The sequence below is a fragment of the Athene noctua genome, chromosome 2 (genome assembly GCF_965140245.1).
Source record: "Athene noctua chromosome 2, bAthNoc1.hap1.1, whole genome shotgun sequence".
Taxonomy (NCBI): domain Eukaryota; kingdom Metazoa; phylum Chordata; class Aves; order Strigiformes; family Strigidae; genus Athene; species Athene noctua.
The window spans coordinates 56,682,106-56,703,030 of NC_134038.1; the positions used below are offsets into that span (position 1 = coordinate 56,682,106).

General features: G+C 40.4%; 1 protein-coding gene across 2 annotated transcripts; it reads left to right on the forward strand.

The window, feature by feature from the left end:
• Positions 1-505: 505 nt before the first annotated feature.
• NDUFV2 (NADH:ubiquinone oxidoreductase core subunit V2) lies at positions 506-19,909 on the forward strand. 2 transcript variants are annotated; one of them, XM_074899201.1, is made up of 8 exons: positions 506-749; positions 2,696-2,761; positions 10,871-10,933; positions 11,019-11,135; positions 12,743-12,911; positions 15,224-15,333; positions 16,183-16,259; positions 17,160-19,909. In XM_074899201.1, exons 1-8 carry the CDS (start codon positions 618-620, stop codon positions 17,251-17,253), a joined length of 828 nt encoding a protein of 275 aa, XP_074755302.1. In that variant the 5' UTR covers positions 506-617; the 3' UTR covers positions 17,254-19,909. The 2 variants fall into 2 exon arrangements, with proteins under 2 accessions (XP_074755302.1, XP_074755303.1); XM_074899202.1 differs by having other exon boundaries at positions 506-659; positions 17,160-19,903.
• Positions 19,910-20,925: the final 1,016 nt, after the last annotated feature.

The following is a 20,925-nucleotide window of genomic DNA, read 5'->3' on the forward strand; positions in this document are numbered from 1 at the left end:
AGGTCATAGATGGAAGCATTTCAGACATTAAATACTCCAATCAACAAAACTGGGTAGAAAGGAGGAAACCGAAGGACCAAAAGAACCTCACCAATGTCTGCAATTTCCCGCTATTTATTACAGATCCTTGCTGCCAAAGGGATTTGTGTTTTTTGTTGTTTTGTTGTTTGTTTTTTTTTTTTTCACGCAGATGTCTTGTCACCAAAGGTTAAAATTCACGGAATATTTTCACACAGACCTTGTGTTTTGCTTCCGTTGTTTTGACACAAACCTTCCACGTCTGGCGGGACGGGAACTCAACATCTGCAGGAGGGACAGCCTGGCTCACTCCTCCTTCCAGAGCAGGCAGCCGGGACACGGGCTAGCGGAGTAACGGGACCGGCAACCCGCTCGGCCCGAGCCCGGGGCCATCCCAGGGGCAGGGCCTGGGCCCGCCGAAGCGGGAAGGGGCGGGGGGGGGGGTACTGGCGTGTCTCCGGCTCGCGGGCGCGCGCGCGCAGCCGGGCGTGTCCGGCGCATGCGCGGGGCCGGGTCTCCTTGGCGCTGCGCGGAGGGCGAGCGCAGGCCTCGAGCAGAGGGAAAGCGGGCGGGGGGCGCGGGGCGCCGCTTCTGCCGCCATGTTCCTGTGCGCTCCCCTGCGGGCCGCGGCCGCACGCTCGGTAAGGGGGAGGTTGCGGCGGCGGCGGCCACGCGTCTGTCCCCGCCGGCCGGAGGAGGCCGCGGGAGAGGAGGGAGGCCGCGGCGGAGAGGTGGGTGGGAGGTCGTCGCTGCCTTCGCAGGGGGCGGCCGGGGCCCGCGGCGGGGCACGGCCTTGGGGAAGAAAGGCCCGGTGCTGCCCATGAAGGGCGTCTCTCCCGGGTGTTTCCCTCGGGGCCTGCCGGAGTTACCTGACCGGCTCTGGAGTTGTACTGCCTGCATCAGGTTAAGAAGGCTCCAGCAATAACTGCCTGGTGCTTATTGGAGGTTATGGGGAAGCTTCCAGCGCGGAAATAGTATTTCTGGCTTGCCCGTGTATGTAAGATTAACGATGAGAAAGAAGCCACTCTGTTTTTCAATCCTGAGTCAACTATTCACACCAATTTAAACCCTTTAGGACACTGCAAAAAAAGGGGTCTCGTCTTCTTGAAGTCTGAAATTTACAGGTTTTGGTTCTTGGAAACAGTACAGTATCTTTAGATAAGAGTAAAGGGTTTTAATCTGAAGTGCTCCTTTTGGTAGGAGACTGCCTCTTACAGCTAGAAACCTGAAGCTTACAATGTGGTGGTCCCATCAGAGCCAAAACTACATATGTTCTATATTTACTTAGCATTTAGTAGGATTTATACCAGAGCATCAGATCCTCAATTATGTGTTCCTTTTCAGCATTGTCTGCAGAATTGCAGTTGTAGTTGCATGCTCTACTTAGGTTTTAGTCTTTTGTCTGAATTTGACGTGTCTAGTTCATGGACGGCACTCAAAATTGTCATGCCAGTGCAGTTCATTTGATGTGCTTCATGTTAGTTATAAAGGTAACAGGCTGAGAGTCTCCTGGAAAGGGGTCACAGGAATGATCTGCAGTCCACCGAGTTCTCCGTGTATCCCAGCATTCATTTTGGCCTCTGACACAGAATGGCAGGAGATGGTTTCCTGGCTGCTGCTTTCAGATGAGACAGAAGTGGAGAGCAAAGAAGAAATGAATGCATACAACATAATACACATAACTGTGTAGTAAATCCAGTACTGGTTTCCTGGAAGGACTGATCATATGACAGGGAAAGACTGCAGCTGTTGTGTGAAACTACACTGCAGGTGAAACTGTGTGATCTGCTGGTGATAAGATTGAGCTGATCAGGTTGTTCTTACAGAAGTGCAGGGACTGTAGTTCCCTGGTACTTGGGGTTGAATTTCAGATCTGACCCTCTGACTGTATTTTTGCAAGTTTGATGCTGATCCACTTGAAGCCCCACAGATTTTATACAGTAACAGAAATCAAGTAGTTAAGGAGGTTTGTTTTTTTTAATATACTATACTTTAAGAAATATAAAAATTAATCTAGAATTCAATATAAAAAATAATTTTATTATAGAATTATTACATATGACAAGATAACATTATCAAATCATCTTAGTAATACTTGTGAGAATCTAGAAATCTTGATCTGTTCTGGCATGATGGACCCAGACAGAGAGTACAGAGAATAGCTGAACAAAACTTGCATATGGGTGTTGTGCTGGTATTTCAGGTTTGTGTTTATTTTACGTTTGTCCTCCTTTGCCTGATCTCACTGTTCAGTTAGATAAAAGCTGAAGAAGTATATAAATGTTTACTAGAGAAGAACCTCAATACTAATGGTAGTTTGTGAAAACATTAAATTTAAAGCACATATGATATAAAGTAAAAAATTGGAAAATTCTTCACGAAATTTTTGATGAGAATTTCTGTTCAAGGCACTTAAATGAAGCTGTAGCAGAGTATTACCTGTTAGAAGTTAAATCCTTTTAACTTCTACATTGTCTGAAATGGTCAAGGTGAGTTGAGATTTGCTGTTGTACAGGAGAGCCTTTAATAGATAGTCTCTTCTTGACTTAAATTACTACTGATGACAATATAATTAATGGTTTACAGTTAGAACAAAAATCAAACTGGTTCTTAAAGCAGTGACTAGCAGTATGTAAATTATTAACTATTAATACTCTATACTTTATTTTGTCTGTAGATAAGACAGATCCGATACTTACATAGAACAGCAGTGTGCAATGCCGGTGGAGGAGCCTTATTTGTGGTAAGTAATTTTCTGTCTGCCTCGGCGTATGCTTTTATAATCTGTCTAAAAGCTTCTGATGAACAGAACTTTGCTATAGAAGCCTGCTGGTGTTTACAAAGAACAACTTTTCAGTAGAACTTTTTATTAGAATTGTGATGGAGTATCAAAAGGTTTTTAATTTTTGGCCTTGTGTTTCTTTCCTTATACAGTGAAAACTTAAAAATGGTGATGTTAGTAGCATTTGTGTGTGATTGCAGATGAAACTTTGCTTAAGCCTTTTTTTTTCATTATAAACCCGTTCTTGTTTCCTTTTTTTATTGGAGTTAATTGAGTTTCTAATTGTAGCTCATGAAAATTTTTGCAGGTGCAGTTTCTCGATTTCTAATATTTCCTGCAGAATTACACTTAGGTCCAGGTCTAGCCCTGTTTACTACGAGTTCAAAAGTGCAGTTCTTGTTCATATTATATGTGATACAGGATGTTGCATAATGATTCATAATTGAGGCAATTAGAATCATTGGGTTGGAAGGGACCTCAAATATCACCTAGTTCCAAGCCCCTGCCATGGGCAGGGACACCTTCCACCAGACCAGGCGGCTCAAAGCCCCGTCCAACCTGGCCTTGAACACTGCCAGGGAGGGGGCAGCCACAGCTTCTCTAGGCAACCTATTCCAGTGCCTCACCACCCTCATGGTAAAGAATTTCTTCCTTATCTCTAATCTAAATCTACCCTTTTGTGGTTTAAAGTCATTAACCCTCATCCTGTCACTACACTCCCTGATAAAGGGTCCCTCCCCATCTTTACTGTTGGCCCCCTTTAAATACTGGAAGGCCGCTATAAGGTCTCCCCGGAGCCTTCTCTTCTCCAGACTGAACAACCCCAACTCCCTCAGCCTGTCCCTATAGGGGAGGTGCTCCAGTCCCCTGATCATCTTTATGGCCTCCTCTAGACCTATTCAAGCAGGTCCACGTCCTTCTTACATTGGGGGCCCCAGAGCTGGACACAGGACTCCAGGTGGGGTCTCATGAAAGCAGAGTAGAGGGGGAGAATCACTTCCCTTGACGTGCTGGCCACACTGCTCTTGATGCAGTCCAGGATACAGTTGGCTTTCTGGGCTGTGAGTGCACATTGCTGGCTTATAGCCAGTTTTCCATCCACTGTTACTCCCAGGTCCTTCTCTGCAGGGCTGCCCTCAATCCACTCATCACCCAGCCTGTATTTGTGCTTGGGATTTCCCTGACCTATATGCAGGACCTTGCTCTTGGCCTTGTTGAATTTCATGAGGTTTGCACAGGCCCACCTCTCAAGCCTGTCCAGGTCCCTCTGGATGCCATCTCTTCCCTCCAGCTTGTTGACTGCACCACACAGCTTGGTGTCATCAGCAAACCTGCTGAGGTTGCATTCAATCCCACTGTCCATGTCTCCAACAAAGATGTTAAACAGCATTGGTCCCAACACTGACCCCAGAGGAATGCCCCTTATCACTGCTCTCCACTTGGACATCAAGTTGTTGACTGCAGCTCTTTGAGTGTGACCATCCAGCGAATTTGTTATCTAACAAGTGGTCCCATCTGTCAAATCCATGTCTCCAATTTAGAGACAAGGATGTCATGCAGGAAAGTGTCATATGCTTTGCACAAGTCCAGGTAGATGACAAGGGTTGCTCTTCTCCTCTCCACCAACACCGTAATCCTGTCATAGAAGGCCACCAGATTTGTCAGGCATGATTTGCCATCAGTAAAGCCATGTTGGCTGTCACCAATCACCACCTTATTTTCCAGGATCCACTCTATGATCTTGCTGAGCACAGAGGTGAGACTGACTGGCCAGTAGTTCTCCAGGTCTTCATTCTTCTGCTTTTTAAAAATGAGGGGTTTGTTTCCCCTTTTCCAGTCAGCAGGAACTTCACCAGACTGCCACAACTTCTCAAATATGATGGGTAGTGGCTTAGCCACGTCATCTGCCAGTTCCTTCAGGACCCGCAGATGCATCTCATCAGGTCCCGTGGACTTGTGCACCTTCAGGTTCCTTAGATGGTCTCAAACCTGATCTTCTCCTACAGTGGGTGATTCTTCATTCTCCTGGTCCCTGCCTTTGCCTTCCATGACTTGGGCAATATGGCTGGAGTTCTTGCCAGCAAAGATGGAGGTGAAAATGTTGGGTATCCTAGCCTTCTCTGTGTCCGAGGTAACCAGGTCTCCTGTTTCCTTCCAGAGAGAGCCTACATTTTCCCTCATTTTCCTTTTATCACTGACACACCTATAGAAGCTTTTCTTGTTGCCCTTGATGTCTCTGGCTTTGGCCTTTGTAACCTGATCTCTGGCTGCTCAGACAGTTTCTCTGTCCCTCCCATGCTACCCGTCCTTGCTTCCACCCTCTGTAGGCTTCCTTTTTGCGTGTGAGCTTGTCCAGGAGCTCCTTGTTCATCCATGCAGGCCTCCTGGCAGTCTTACATGACTTCCTCTTTGTCAGGATTCATCACTCCTGAGCTTGGAGGGGGTGATCCTTGAATATTAGCAGGTTTCTTGGGCCCCTCTTCCCTCCAGGGCTTTATCCCATGCTACTCTGCCAAGCACATCCCTGAAAGGCCACAGTCTGCTCCCCTGAAGTCCAGGGTAGGGAGTTTGCACTGCACCCTCCTCGCTGCCCTCAGGATCTTGAACTCCTTCATTTCATGGTCACTGCAGCCAAGGCTGCCCTTGAGCTTCACACTCCCCACCAACTCCTTCTTGTTGGTGAGAACAAGGTCCAGCATAGCAGCTCTCCTCATTGGCTCCTCTGTCACTTGGAGAACAAAGTTACCATCAGTGTGTTCCAGGAACCTCTTGGATTGCTTATGCCTTGATGTGTTCTCCCTCCACTCCGTCAGGGTGGCTGAAGTCCCCCATGAGGACCAGGGCTTACCAACATGAAGCTGCTCCTGTCTGTCTATAAAGGGCCTGGTCTGCCTGGTCTTCCTGGTCAGGTGGCCTGTAGCAGACCCCCACTATAACATCTCCTGTCCCTGCCTTCTCTTTAATTAGACCATATCGTAATATGTATAAATAGTAATAGTGATTGCAAAAAAGAAAAAGCCCTCAAATTTAAATGTGTAAAGCAGATGTGCTGTCTGTCTACCTCTGAAGAGAACCTGAAGCATCTCTGAGAGGTCTATTCTGTCCCATTCTGTTCCATTCAGAGCTTTATCTAGTCTGCAGTTTAACAGCTGAATAATTTGGCATTTTCTCAACATTTGGTAGAAATCAGCACTTTACTAGAGAATTGACCACTTTGTTGAAAGCAGGTGCTCAGCATTTTTAGACAGATTTTTGTTGCTGTTGTTGCCTTTCTGCAGCTGTCTCTACAGCTTTTCTCATAAGATGAAGTTAATGGGATTACAGTACATGGTTCGTATACTTTCCCAGAAACCTGAGCGGGCATTGATGGTTTATTGGAGTGAGAGCTGATATTCAAGGAATAGCAGAATTGGTGTAGACTGACAACTTAAGAAACTTCACATGTAGTTTGAGGTTGGTGAAGACAGGCAAAAGGTATCATTGGTACCCTGATGGATGCTGGTGCCTGGCCTATGAAGCTAGATAGCTTTGTAAATTCTCAAAGCATTTTTCAAGATTTATATAACTATTTTAATTATTTGCTGGAGGGAGGAGCCTAAAAGTAGAGGAAAGGGACTATGGGAAGAAGACAGTTGGATGTCATTGTGTGTGTAATTGTTTGTCCTAACTATAACTAAAAACCTTCAGAGCAAATTTCAGATTTTATTTAACACAGCCAGTTTCAAGTGAAAACTCATCCTGCTGATTTGAGCTGAAGACATTATTTTAATGAACACTAGGTGTTTGTGTGTAGTCAGAAAATGGGAGTCTTTTCCCCCCAGATTTCTTGAGAGGAAAAAATTCAACATTAAAAAAAGTCTTAGTTTTGTCGAATATTACAAGCAGAGGAAGTGTCAAAAGTTGTTAAAAACTGCTTGTGGAGGACTAGTAGGCTTACCTGGGAGTAACTTTAACCTGTTGTGGTGGTCCTCTTTGTATATCAGTTTACATGTGAGTGTCTTGGTTTTGTTTTGCAAAGCAAGTTGGTGCTTCTTGTTGTACTTCCTCTATATGAAATCTATGTGTGAGGAGGGGAAATGCATACAGCATACTTGCTTTGAACAGCAGGGGACCTGGTTGTAATAAAATCTAGTATTAAAAGGCAATGCTGATCTGCATACCTATGCATCACTTTGCAAACTTTTTTTCATGCAAGTTTTTTTCCTTGAATGTAAGAGAACTTCTACTGAAACTCCTTTTTATTGTAAAACAGCCAAGAGCAGAATTTCTATCAACCATTAAACTCAGTCTGGTGCCACACAGGCAGCTAGATCACTTCAGGAGTGTATCAGGTTTAAAATGAGGTAGATTGCCTGTAGTAACATAAGAGAGCTGCTCCAAATCTATAATTTCTGATGGCTAGGGAACGCCTCATTTCAAATGTACTTTTGTTTACAATAGTTACTTTCTTTCTGTAAACATGCCCTCTCTCTTTGACTTCTACCTGTCTTCAGTCTCTCAGCCAAAACTTAACTACTTTGTCGTTTTCAACACATGGACTGAGTTTCCTTAACACATCAACTGCCCTGATATGGGCTGTTACAGGACTGCACAGGGGTTCAGTACAGAAGGTTAGAGAATTGCTGTATTACAGTTTTAGTTACTTGTGAAGATGGTCAGTGAAATACTTGGGTCTGACAGCACTTCCACCCTTCTTAATTGGAGAGGTTTATATCTTGAGTTCTGCTGGAACAGTATGTAGGGTACTTTCACTTTGAAGGAGAAGTAATACATTTCTTTTCACTGCTGATTTGATAGGGACTCTTAACAGGTTATTGCCCTAAACATCATCTCCCCTGCATACCACACAGTTCTCTCATTTTGGTTTTACAGTCTTTTGGACTGGTGTTTACCATAGGGCATAGGTAAAGTTTTGGGCCAACTTTCTTGCAGTATACCTGAAAGCTAAATTATTCTGGTTATTCTATTGTAATTCTTCAGTGCTCTTTAATAATTCTCTGTGTCAAGAAAGACAGATGATGAGATCACCGAAAAAGAATAATAAAGTGGCCCAGGTTGGTGTAGCAATACCAATGTGAGATGAGCATTCAGCAGCCGTGGTACTTTCCATGGGAGAGTACTGTCATCTGTGGGGACAGTGTGCCTTGGGTAGGCCTTCACAGTGCAGTGGATCACACTTTAAGTAGGTTAGGCTGAATGCTGCAATACAAACATGATACAGTTAAGCCATGCATGGAACAAAAACATATTGTGTAAGACTAGGAAATTGGGAAGCATGAGAATTGGAAAAAATGTGTGGATAGAGTTTAACCTTGCTTTTCAACAAATTGCTGTAGTTGGTACAGACGTAATTGTTTGTACTTAGTTTGTATATGGAGGAAGCCTTAATATATCCATTTCTGCTTAAGAGCATCTCTCATGAGGAACAGCTGAGAGAGCTGGGACTGTTAGAGAAGAGAAGGCTTGGGGAGGGAAGATCTTCTCAATGTATGTAAAGACCTGAAGGGAGGGTGCAAAGAGGACAGAGCCAGGGTCTTTAAAGTGGTGCCTAGTGACAGGACCAGAAGGAACTGGCCTCAGAGATGATCAGGAAATACTTTAAGTGTGAGGGTGACCAAGCACTGGCATAGATTGTCCAGAGAGTTTGTGAACTCTCCCACCTTGGAAATATTCAGAAGAAGCCATCTGGATGTGCTCTTGGGCCAGCAGCTCTAGGTGACTCTGCTTGAGTGCTGGGGTTCAGCCCAGATGACTTCCAGAGGTCCCTTCCAACTTCAACCGCTGTATCATAAAAAAAGGCAGAAATGCACCCATGCCATTTAGGATCAAATCAGCTCATGCACGTCTTGGATAAATGGTGCCTTGTCAGACAAAGGGAAGACTAGGGAACACATTAACAAATTGCTAACAGCTCAGTAGGCCTAGAACTATCTCTGTTAGCTCTCTATGAAAACTATCAAGACTCTCCACAGCACAGAATTAGATGAAAGCCCATTTAGGAAAATGGAAGACAAAAAAGGTGACATGATCTTATTTAGTGCTCATCTCTGCTGTTACCTTTGCAACATATTCTGGGGCCTTGCTGCACAGAACTGTGTGGCAAACTAGCTTCAGATAGGTCTTTATTAAATATTCCTCCTCCCATGTAGAGTATTTAAGGATATCAGTTTAGAGATGGTAAACTGGAAAGAACAGCTGTTTTAGACAAAGAAGGAGACCTTAATAAATCAAATATACTTATTTGCAAAGAAACTGAGATCAGGTACAATTATAACTGCATCACATAGCTATGGAAGGCAAAATAGCAGCCTGAAATAAAACAGGCATGCAGATTTGAGAAGGAATAAAGTTATGGAAATACTTACGAATCATGGATTTGATATGTGCAGCTAAGACCTAGAACAGGTCTGTAAGGGAAAAAAAAAGTTACACCATGTTTCCAATCAGTTTTTCCTCTTTTTGATAACTTCCATTAAAATTGGTAGAAAACCCTCACCATCACTATGTATGAGGAGTCAAATCCTTTATCTGGAAGGGTCAGTCTAAAATAGTCGCAATTGTGTTCCTAGAAGCAGTTTTATGTTCTCTTGTAGACCACACAATAAGCAAGAAATTAATACGTAATAAAATATTAGTGTGTTCAAAGGAAATTGGTTATCTTTCTGTAATTCCTGTTATTAGGGGAAAGTCATCCTCAGTGGAGAAGTATATATTGACGGTAGTTTTGTATTTGACTTGGAACTGTGGTAGGGGTACATGCTTCCAAATTGACGGTGGCAGTAGTACCGTCTGCTCAAGGATATAGTCAGGATAAGCAAAGGGAATCTCTCACTAGACCCAACAGATGTAACTGAAGTGAAGTATTTGGCCTTTTGATATTTCCATACAAATTTCTAAATCAGGAATAATGGACCGTACGTATTAAGTTCTGCACTGATGACAGTCTTGCAGTATGTTTCTTCCAATGTTAAGATTTGTCATTAAATCCTTCACTGCTTAATAAGAACGCAGCATGGAAACCGCAAAATCACCTTGCATTACTTGAGAAAATGATGAAAGTCAGTGGAGTGGGTTTCTTTCTCCTAAATATATTTTTAAAGCTTTTATTATTATTATTAGCTGGTTGTGAATTACCTTTAGCATCAAGCCTCAACTATAGGTTGCATTTTTTTCCCAAACTTTCCATTTAATTTGAAAACTGTATAAAGTTTGGAATGAAATTGAGCTATGAGTGTTTCAAGGATACCATAATGAGCTGCTTAGAGATAGCTGAAAATTTTGTGCAGGAGGTTTTTCCGGTGGATAAGGATTTTCATCAGAACAAAGATTTTATTATAGGAAAATGTCATCTTCTTCAAGACCTCCAAATTAGTATTTTCTGAAAATAGAAGAACTAACTTCAATTTGATGCTTCCTTAGAAGGCCACCTTAAAAATAATATGATAGAATACCTTTCTTCGGAAATATTAATTCAAAATTCTGCTTTCATTCTGATTCAGAATTTTATCTAAAATTAAAAAGTTGAAATCCATTACAAATCAAAAGAATATGTTAAAATGGATTAATAATGTGTGTTTGAATCTGCAAATGTTTTAGTTATGTAGCAAGCTTCTTGAACAATTTTAAAGTTTTTATAGTTAAAGTCTCATGGGAAAAATGGGCTGTTGTTTTAGTCCCTTGTTGTTTATTAAGGTATTACCAGAGGACTCTTAATCTACTTGTGATGAGTTTGAACATAATTGCCAAACTGTATTAACAGTGTTAAAAAAAATGTATTTTGATAACAGCACCATATTCCTCAAGAAATATATTTTTAATAAGAAACAACAGAATTAAGTTATTTTTATCTTATTTTTAAGAGTGATGAAATAATTATTAATATTTTTGGTAGTTTTCCCAGAGATATTTAATAATTTGAGTACTATGAAATTTTTATCTGTAATATAACGGGTTTATTCAAGCAACTCAACTGTAACTGTCTAATGAGAAGACATTTTAAAACAGTAAATCTGTCTTGGATAATTTCCTGACAATTCTATTTTTACACATTTCCTTTTTCTTTTCCTGAAGCACAGAGATAGTCCTGAAAATAATCCAGATACTCCGTTTGAGTTCACACCTGAAAACCAAAAGGTATGCAGACAGAAAAGGTTAAATACACAGGTTTTGTCTTTAGATCAGTACTGACACTATTTTCTTCCTCTTTCCCTTTAAAAAGCGAATAGAAGCAATTGTAAACAGCTACCCAGGGGGACACAAGTCTGCAGCTGTCATGGCAGTACTAGATTTGGCCCAAAGACAGCATGGATGGTTGCCCATATCAGCTATGAACAAGGTATTTAGTACTTAATTATCTTTCCAGCATAATTTTACAGGGTTTTTAAAATATCTTACTTGGAATATTAGCATTTACTTATCAAAGCATACTAACGTGGGAATTTATACGAGGCACCGAATTATAAGAATTCCTTATGAGACTAGATTTTTAAAAATCATAGGGAAAACTAATGCAGGAAACTCAGACCTCATTGTTTATATAATGTCAGCCTATTGCTAGAAACTACAGACAGAACAAAACAAAAATTACATGAGCTCTGTTTAGATAGGCTCTTTTCCCAGAACCATCCTGAAAGTAGGAACAGAAACTTGAAAGAGTTTGTTTGCTCCTGAGTTTGGGGAAAGAAAAAAGGTTACGATGGTGGGGTTGTTCTCCTCCCAGAGTGGTGGCACTACATACACTGCCAGGATTATATTTAATCTCTAGGCCTGTGAAGACTTCTGCAGAGCAGTGTTAGGTGTAGTATGTGTCATGAATATTTTGTAAAACCCCACAGCAAGCACCCGGAAGACTTAACCATATTTATTAAAATTGTTTCAAAATAAGCAAGCAACTACACTGCTCCGGAGTGATAGGTTGCATGACAGTAATCAAATACCAGGAAATAAAAAATTCTGGTTTATATGAGTAAATCTGTTATATTTTGTGTTATAGTCTGACATGTCATCAGTCTTAAAGTGAAAAGTTTTAAATTCAGTCAAGATATGCTAAGTGAGGATTGTGAGCATTACAGAAATTACTGAAGGAGTTCAGTACATGTTTAGAGAGGGGCAAATTTTGTCTACTACTTCTTCTACAGTGTAGTATAAAGCTTCAAATCTCTATTAATACTGAATGGGAAAAGTATTTTTGTTAAGTTTTAGATTGATACTATGTTAAAAATGATCTTAAGATTTTTTTAAATGAACAGATATTTTCCGTGGTTTGTTACCTGCCTGCCCTAGAGACTGGAATGTAAAACAGTTACTCTTTGAAAACAGAGCCAGGGCAGGGTTCTGGGTTAATGAGGTCAGGGATACTCGCACCACAACTGGTTCTGTGGAGATCGTGCTTCACTCCCTATTTACTGACTGTGATGCCAATCTGCAGACGTAGCTGTGGCGTTTCTGAGGCTGGCTCTGGTGTGTCAGAGAACCTGAGACAGACCTGCTGTTTCTGAGTTAGATGAGTGTAGTACCAGCCTATAAGTATTCCCCTACCAAAAGGCTTACGTGGGTTAGTGTGGGCAGATGTCTACAAGTTCCTTTGTTCATTCAGCAGAAGTGCAGTAGGAGCTGGAGCTGACAGTGAAAGCTGGAACCCAGCTGACTCCTCGCAGCTGCTTGTGTATGATGCTGGATGCTGGAGGGGAATTGACTTGAGCTCCTCGCTGTGCTCATCCATGGCTTAGTGGAGTGTGTGCTCGAGCAAGGTGACTCCAGTCGGAGTAACTCAGGTGCCTTCTTTTGGGATTTGAATACAGCTGTGCTTCGATACCCATCCCCTCCCTCTTACTGACTGTTACTACAGACAGAGGACAGGTGACTTCATTGAAATGGTTTGTTAAATGCCTTTACTGATGCCCTGTGAGAATTAAATACGTGTCTGTTTTCCCCTTGTTACAGGTTGCTGAAATTTTAGAAATGCCTCCCATGAGAGTGTATGAAGTAGCAACCTTTTATACAATGTATAATCGCAAACCTGTTGGGAAATACCATATTCAGGTCTGCACTACCACGCCTTGCATGCTGCGAGACTCTGATAGTATTTTAGAAGCCATTAAGAAGAAACTTGGTATGACAACAACTTTTAATGTACTTTTTCTAATTTTTTTTACCTTGGTTTAATGATACTGAAGTAAACTTTTTTTATATGGTGGGGACAGAGCAATAGTATTTAAAACACAGAGTGTGATCATTGGAGAATAGGTACAAGAGATTTCAAATTTCAGATTTGGCATTTAATATTTAAAGATTTCAGTACAGTAGACCAGAGAAGGCTGTTATCTGGAATGCCACTTAGTGGTCTTAAAGTGGTTTTAAAGACTATGTGCCAGGAAATGCATTATTCTAATATGACCCTCATACTGAGAAAGTAAGACCTATCCCATATATAGGAGAGGACTCTTCTTGGCGCTTTTTTAATATGCAAAAGATTTTTAAGGTATATGCTATATGAAAGTTGTTTATGAGGGTGTTTTTTGCTCAAGTAAGGTGACAGAGTCACAGAATGGTTTGGGTTAGAAGGGACCTTAAAGGTCATCTAGTTCTAACCCCCTGCCATGGGCAGGGACACCTTCCACCCGACGAGGCTGCTCAAAGCCCCGTCCAACCTGGCCTTGAACACTGCCAGGGAGGGGGCAGCCACAGCTTCTCTGGGCAACCTGTTCCAGTGCCTCACCACCCTCATGGTAAAGAATTTCTTCCTTATCTCTAATCTAAATCTACCCTCTTGCAGTTTAATACCATGACCCCTCATCCTATCACAACACTCCCTGATAAAGAGTCCCTCCCCATTTTTCCTGTCAGCCCTCTTTAACTAATGGAAGGTCCCTGTAAGGTCTCCTCAGAGCCTTCTCTTCTCCAGGCTGAACAACCCCAACTCCCTCAGCCTGTCCCCATAGGGGAGGTGCTCCAGTCCCCTGATCATCTTGGTGACCTCCTCTGGACCCACTCAAGCTGGTCCATGTCCTTACATTGAGGACCCCAGAGCTGGACATAACACTCCAGATGAGTACTCCAGTACTCATAAGAGCGGAGTAGAGGGGGAGAGTCACCTCCCTCAAAGTGCTGGCCACACTGCTCTTGATGCAGTCCAGGATACAGTTGGCTTTCTGGACTGCGAGTGCACATTGCTGGCTTATAGCCAGTTTTCCATCCACTGCTACTCCCAGGTCCTTCTCTGCAGGGCTGCCCTCAGTCCACTCATCACCCAGCCTCTATCTGTGTTTGGGATTGCCCTGACCCATGTGCAGGACCTTGCACTTGGCCTTGTTGAACTGAGTTTTGCACAGGTCCCTCTGGATGGCAAACATGATGTTAACGTAACTTAGGAATTCTCCATGCAAAAAGTCAGTTGAGGGTGCTGCATCATAGGAGATGTAAGGAGAACTCACGGGTTTTGTGTGGGGGTTGGTGGGATTTCTTTTCCCCTCCTTGTTGTGTAGTTATGGGCAGAAGAGGGGATAAGATCAGCAGCTAGCAACTCTTTCCCTTCTTTGAAGTTGCAAGCCATGCTAACATTTCTGAAGAACTACTGTGATAAGAGCCACAGAACAGCAGCTCTTTCATATATTCTGTTGTCTGGAAACGGCGTATTTAGATGAAATTTATCTTAGTTTGTTACTGCAAAGATAGCTTAATTTTAACTGAAACTCTTAAGCTTGAGAAATCAAAGCATTAAGGATGATTATGTAGCTCTTACTGAAACACAGGCCTTACTTAAGACTTTTATTAGTTTTTCCCCCGCTTCTAATAACTGTGGAGGAAAACTGCTTTTCAGCATTCTTCCTTCCATGGAGAATTTTGTTGAGATCAGACTCCGAGATGTTATTTTGGCTTACCTGCCCTCTGGGGAAGGTCCGTATCTGTATCACTAGAACGGTAATGTGCCATGGAAGCTAAGTGTGTGTACAGAGTTGTTCAGGAAATAAGCCTTTGTGTATAAACTCGGAAATTGGTTATGAATCTGTAGCTAACAATGCCTAGATCTTGGTTAATTTGGGAATTTCTATTAACACATTTCATATCAGCACATGAAAGCTTTGTTTTCCCTATTTTTCCATTCTATTGTATTGATTGCTAAAAATGTTCCTGAGTAGAGCTGTACTGTTCCTTATATTTGTCATTTCTTGGTTATTTTTCAGTAAATCATACCTGTAAACCTGTAAGTGAGGTCTCAAAAATATATCTGAAAACTGACTTCACAGTTTATTAGAATCTTTTGTTTAATGGAAACATGTTGGACTCATTTAAGAGGATTTAACTATGCAAATGTTTTTAAGGCCAAAATACAAGTACTGAGAAGGCTGTGGGGTACTTAAGATTCATACTTTATTAATCTTGTTCAATAACCATTGCTGAACCTAATATTCTTTGTTGTTTTAGGTATAAAAGTTGGGGAAACAACACCTGATAAACTCTTCACACTCATAGAAGTGGAATGTTTAGGAGCTTGTGTAAATGCACCGATGGTACAAATAAATGACAATTACTATGTAAGTGTTACATTCCCTTTTAAAAGATTGAACTTATTTGCTGGGTTACCTGTATTTTCACTTGGTTCAGATTCTGAAGTTTTGGTCGGTTACTTCAAATTCCTATTGGCAGGGACAGCATAAGCTGTCCTTGAACACCTTTCCGTTTCTTGGCCTCTTCCTAGAATGTTTCATCTGTCTCACAGTGTATCGGTTCTTTCAGTTACTGTCTTTATACAAATGGGGTGATGCGTTTTTGCAATAGTGGTCTGCCCATAAATCTTGGATTTTTAAATAGGTATTTGGTAAGCTTTTAAAAGCACTTTAAAGCAGTCTGTTGGAAAGGATGGACTGGTCTAACACTGTTTTTTAGACTTCCGGATTATGGCTCACTTGGATGCATTCAGACCAAAGGAATTAATGTATTGACAGAATCCAGCTTTTTAAAAAAACTTATTTTTAAAATACTTCGTTATCACAGTCTGATTAATTTTTTGAGAATTGATCTCTTGAACTGTACCCACAATTTTTCTTGTCACGGCTATAGCGGGTGGGCGGAGATCCAGCACACTAATACACCAAGGAAGCTGAAACCACCAAGCCATGGTAGAGATGACCTGACTGAACATTTAGTTTTAACATAACTTCTGCAACTATATGTGAAACAAAAATTTTAACATTGAAATGATAGTAGACTTTTTAATTTTCCTTTCTTTAAACCAGTGTGTGTGTTAATGGATAGGATCAGAATTACCTATGCTAGGATCATGCTTAAGAGAGGCACTAATCTGATGAATTTTGAATGCTGCAATTAGCACAATTGCTGACACACTTTCTGTTTTGTTAATGATTTGATTTTTTTTTTAACAGGAAGATCTGACACCCAAAGATATCGAAGACATAATTGATGAGCTAAAGGCTGGCAAAGTTCCCAAACCTGGCCCAAGGTATGCTGTATATGTGTAAAATTGGCCAACTATTTGAAGGCTGATGCTACTGAGAAACAAAATTCCTGTTCAGAGATTTGAGTTCACAACCTAAAGCTGAAAAGCATTAATTTACTGAACAATATGGCATGCATTCAGTGCCTTTCTATATATTCATGTGGAACTAGAAAGAACTAAGAGAATTTTCACGTTCTTGATGACTGCTTAGAGGAGCATGAAATGTGAAAACATCAATTCTGATTTGTCTTAGTACTAGGTGAATGACAGCACCTGCTGGATTTTTTTTTCTTTGTCTACATCATGTAAATCAACAAATGCCTGTTGGTTGTTTGGGGTTTTTTTAATTTCTGACAAAACCTGGAAATATTGCAAGTTTGTGAAAGATTGGAAAAGTTCAGAAATAACCCTGTTATTTCCCCTTGTTCTTTGTTAGTCCAACTACACGTTTGTGTGAATGGAGGAATTAATTTGACTTTGGTGCGCTACCTATTCCTACTGTTTCGAGAATGATTTTTTTTAATACAAGAACAGTAATCTTAAAATGGTTATGGTTTCCAAACACAGGGAAACATCTTTAGCAAAAACATGACTGATACAATTGCATACAGCTTTTGGTGTTACTGGGATAATATCACTTTTGTCTGGCCAACCTACAAATAATTAAAAAAGAAAATTAGCAGTCCTGTCTTGCATTTCAGTTATGAAACTATTTGTCACTACTTGAATTTGGAATCCTTTTGATGGAAGAGCAGCGTCACACACTTCTGAAGGATGAATAGAGAGAAAAAAAAAATGGCTTCAGCCTTAAGTCAGATTCTGAACTATTTTCTATCCAGTGATTAAACAGTATCTGAGGTTATAATAATACCAGCATTGAATAAAACTGCTTTCATTTTTCAGGAGTGGACGTTTTTCTTGTGAGCCAGCTGGTGGCCTTACTTCTCTGACTGAACCACCCAAAGGACCAGGTTTTGGAGTTCGAGCTGACCTCTAAGGATTTTTGTAATATAGATGAACTGTTTGAAAATAAAGTAAATTTAATCTCAATAAAACAATGTACATTGTAATACTTTGTAAAAGATGAAGAAGGCAGCAGCAATTAGAATATCTAACTTAACTTTTAACTACTGCAAAGCATAATCATAATTCTAAATTATAAAAAAAGTGGTTCTGTAAAGTGGCTCACTGAAAGAGTCCACTTATGATCCCTGAGAGGTTTAAGTTGCATCTTTTATTCTGTCATTGAAAATTCTTTCAACTTCTTCTAAGGATCTTTGAAGCAACAAAACTGACTGAATTACAAGTCTGGCACATGCACAAGGAAACAGACTGAAAGGAAATTCTCTGACAAAACTTCACTGTATGTTACTTCCAATTTCAATTTTAAAACAGAAAACCAGGATAGGTGATGCAAACTATGTTGTGTAAAAAAAAAATCTGGTAGATTCAGTAAGAAGTGGTTTTTCATGAGTCTAATTCTTCTTATTACCATTCAGTGCCCAGGAAAAATGTGAAAATTATGTTTTTATCATGTTACAAAAAACCCCACCAAATAGCAGTAGTACTCTTAATAAAAGAAGAAAGAGCAACAAGAGACCACTTCCTGTAGGAATTTATTAAACACAGACAAGGTATGCAGTTGCAGGAAGACAGAATATACCAGAACAGTTTAATACATGGCTGTGTCTAATATATGAAACTAGTTATTTGATTCACAGAACCTTCTTTGACCTTACTGCTGTGTATCAGCTACTTTTAAGACCAAATCTGTATGAAATTGAGGTATTTCTCCCGATAGAAAGTTGAAGATAATTTTTTAAAAAATTGAATTCATATTGACACTTAATACATCTGCTTGTAAAATCTGGCAAATGCTATATATACGTATATATATACACATTTCAGCGTAAATTGGGAAATGTAATCATGTCAGTCACCTGAAACCATACCGTGCCTCTTTAAAATCTGCTGTGGAACGTACATTCTTACTACAATATGTGACAGATGGAGCTTAACTATTATTTATATTCTATACTGTATTTAGTTTGTTTTGATATTCTGATTAACAGTGCTTCCCTATTCTCCCTCTTCTGAGTCAAATTTTGTATCTACACATTTCCCTTCATAATGGTTATCTCATATAGTCTGTTCATGTCCCACCTTTATTTCCATAGGCTCTATGAAGTTCCTTGATGTATTTATTGTTTAACAAGTACTGTTACTGTTGGTAGTTCTGACAGCAAAATATGTATGTATATCATTAGTATGTAAAACTTGCTATCCCTTCTGCATTACTAAATTTATAAAATGAAATCATTGAATTGGATATAAATGGAAGAGTAAATTTGATAAATAAAAGTCATGGGTGAGGCAGTCACCCAATAAGCATGACAAAAAATGTTGTGTAGAAGTGGTATATAACGTTGTGCGTATGAGAAAATAGTCTGTAGATTGAAATCTTATCTGTAATTTAAAGTTGCTGAATGCTCTTCTGAAAGGTCACTCCAGCGTTTGCAATAGCCACACGCCTTGCTGCAGGGCAGGCATCTGGCACCGTGTGACACTTCTCTGGAGACATATGAGCTAGACAGCACGTTACATTTTGATGCAGACGGGCTCATTTTGGTAGACCCATCTGTAACTAAGCTGTTTGTTCAACTGTAACAGAGCTGTATTCTCATTCATACAGGATTACCTTATTCTAACCTAGTATGAAAGCAGGCAACTGTTTTTAAGTTTTAAAGTATACGTTGAATATAAATGAGGATTTTGCAGGCATTATGGAACTATTATGTACTACAATTATTCATGGGTTTGTATGTAACTGAAACAGAGGGGATTGCATAATTGTGTTGAAGGGAAATAGTTTTAGACCTGCCAGGTCTGAAACTTTAAAGTATACAAAAAGAAAGCTCTAGAATGCCAGACTCCTCCCATTTGTTGCCTTGTCCCACTTTTCTCCCCTATTCACTCCATCTGTACATGAAAATCTTGATGTCTCATGAGCAGAACACGGACCTCAACAGTTTCCCATTTGTTGGAGATCATGTTAACAATGTTCCACAGACGAGTATGTCAGTCATTTTGATGCAACATGTAACAGTCTGCCAATTACTTGACTAGAGAAGGGTAATTTACATTATCCTTATTGCGTGGTACAAATCTGGTACACCACTGTTTAAAATCAAACTGAATATTGTAAGGCAGCCCTAGGACTGCAATATTTGAGGAGAAATAATCAAATAACCATTACTCTTCTCTCTCATCTTACCCACTTCATTAGTCAATTAAATGAGGATTTGTGGTCCTGGTTTCTCATAAAAAAGGTCTGGCAATCATTATATTAAGAAATGATTCAAGAAAAAAATTCACATCTTGTGTTATTTCAGTTTTTGTTGAAATCTGAACATTTCAAACTTCAAACAACCAAAAATACAGATTCTGCAGTATCTGTTACATGTAGTTGTTTACTATATACAAAATTTTCACAGTGATAATTTATGCAAGACTGTGATGAGGACTAACAGGATGACTATGGAAGAGTTCCAGAATAGTGTAAGAATTAATATATCAATTTCTCTCTTCTGTTCTTGAATAGCTGAAGATAATACCCTGTGCTTGCTTTTACTAGTAGCACTGAATATTTAAGGTAACAAATATTAACAGGACATAATTTCCATTATTCTCAATCCTCAGTAGAAGAGTGTTACTAATAGTAATTCTGAGCAGCTGACACTAACCTGTCAAATAATAATAACAGCAAAATAGTAACAATTCTGCATTTTCAATCTACCTGTTAATATCCTGGACTGTAAGATTACTGTCTGGTGAGTTAAATGAAAAAATGAGTGAATTTCAGCAACAGTCAACACATTCCTTGAACTGGTAACACAGCAGTAACAGAACCAATTCTGTGGTTTTGGTCTTGTTTCTCTCTCTTCTTGAACAAGGGAAAAATTAAAGAATTCACATGCTCTATTAATGCTCTAAGAGTGAAAGAAAAAAAGGAAAAGAAAGCCCTTTAACTGGGGAGGAGAAAAAAGACTACCTAGAGAAGATGTTAAAAAAGAGGTAGGGTCTTGGGAAAGGAAATAAGATTTAGAACATAGGAGCAGGAGACACACAGAGAATCCAGGGAACTGAGTGCGTGCGTGGTGGTTCTTCCTTCGTTTGGTAAAGATGGAAGAAATTTTGGAGTAATAGGAAATTCCACTAGATACTCAATGATGTGTTCAATGTTGGGTAACAGAAAGGATTTTCCTCTGCACACCGCCAGAAAAACTTATCTGGAACGATGTTCTGTCATTCAATAGGAAGAAGCAATGAAACTCCACTTCACCTGTGCAGTACATGAGCTGGGCTCATGGGCTGACCTGCCCCTTACCCACCAGAGGCCAGCGTGTGTGCTTTCACCGGTGTCACATTTTGCGAGTTCTTAAAAGTTCTTAAATTTTTGTCCAGCAGTCTGAGACTTTCAGTCATTTGATTACCAGACTGAATTCAGCAATGACATGGTTCAGCCAGACACTATGTGTGTTAAGACCCGTAGTTCACACAGCTGGTAACAGGAGGTGTTTCACAAGGGAGGGCAGATCAAGGGGTTGCCAACAGCGCAGCTACAAAGGCATTTTGCAGCTGTGCTACATGTAGAAGCAGGGGGCTTCTG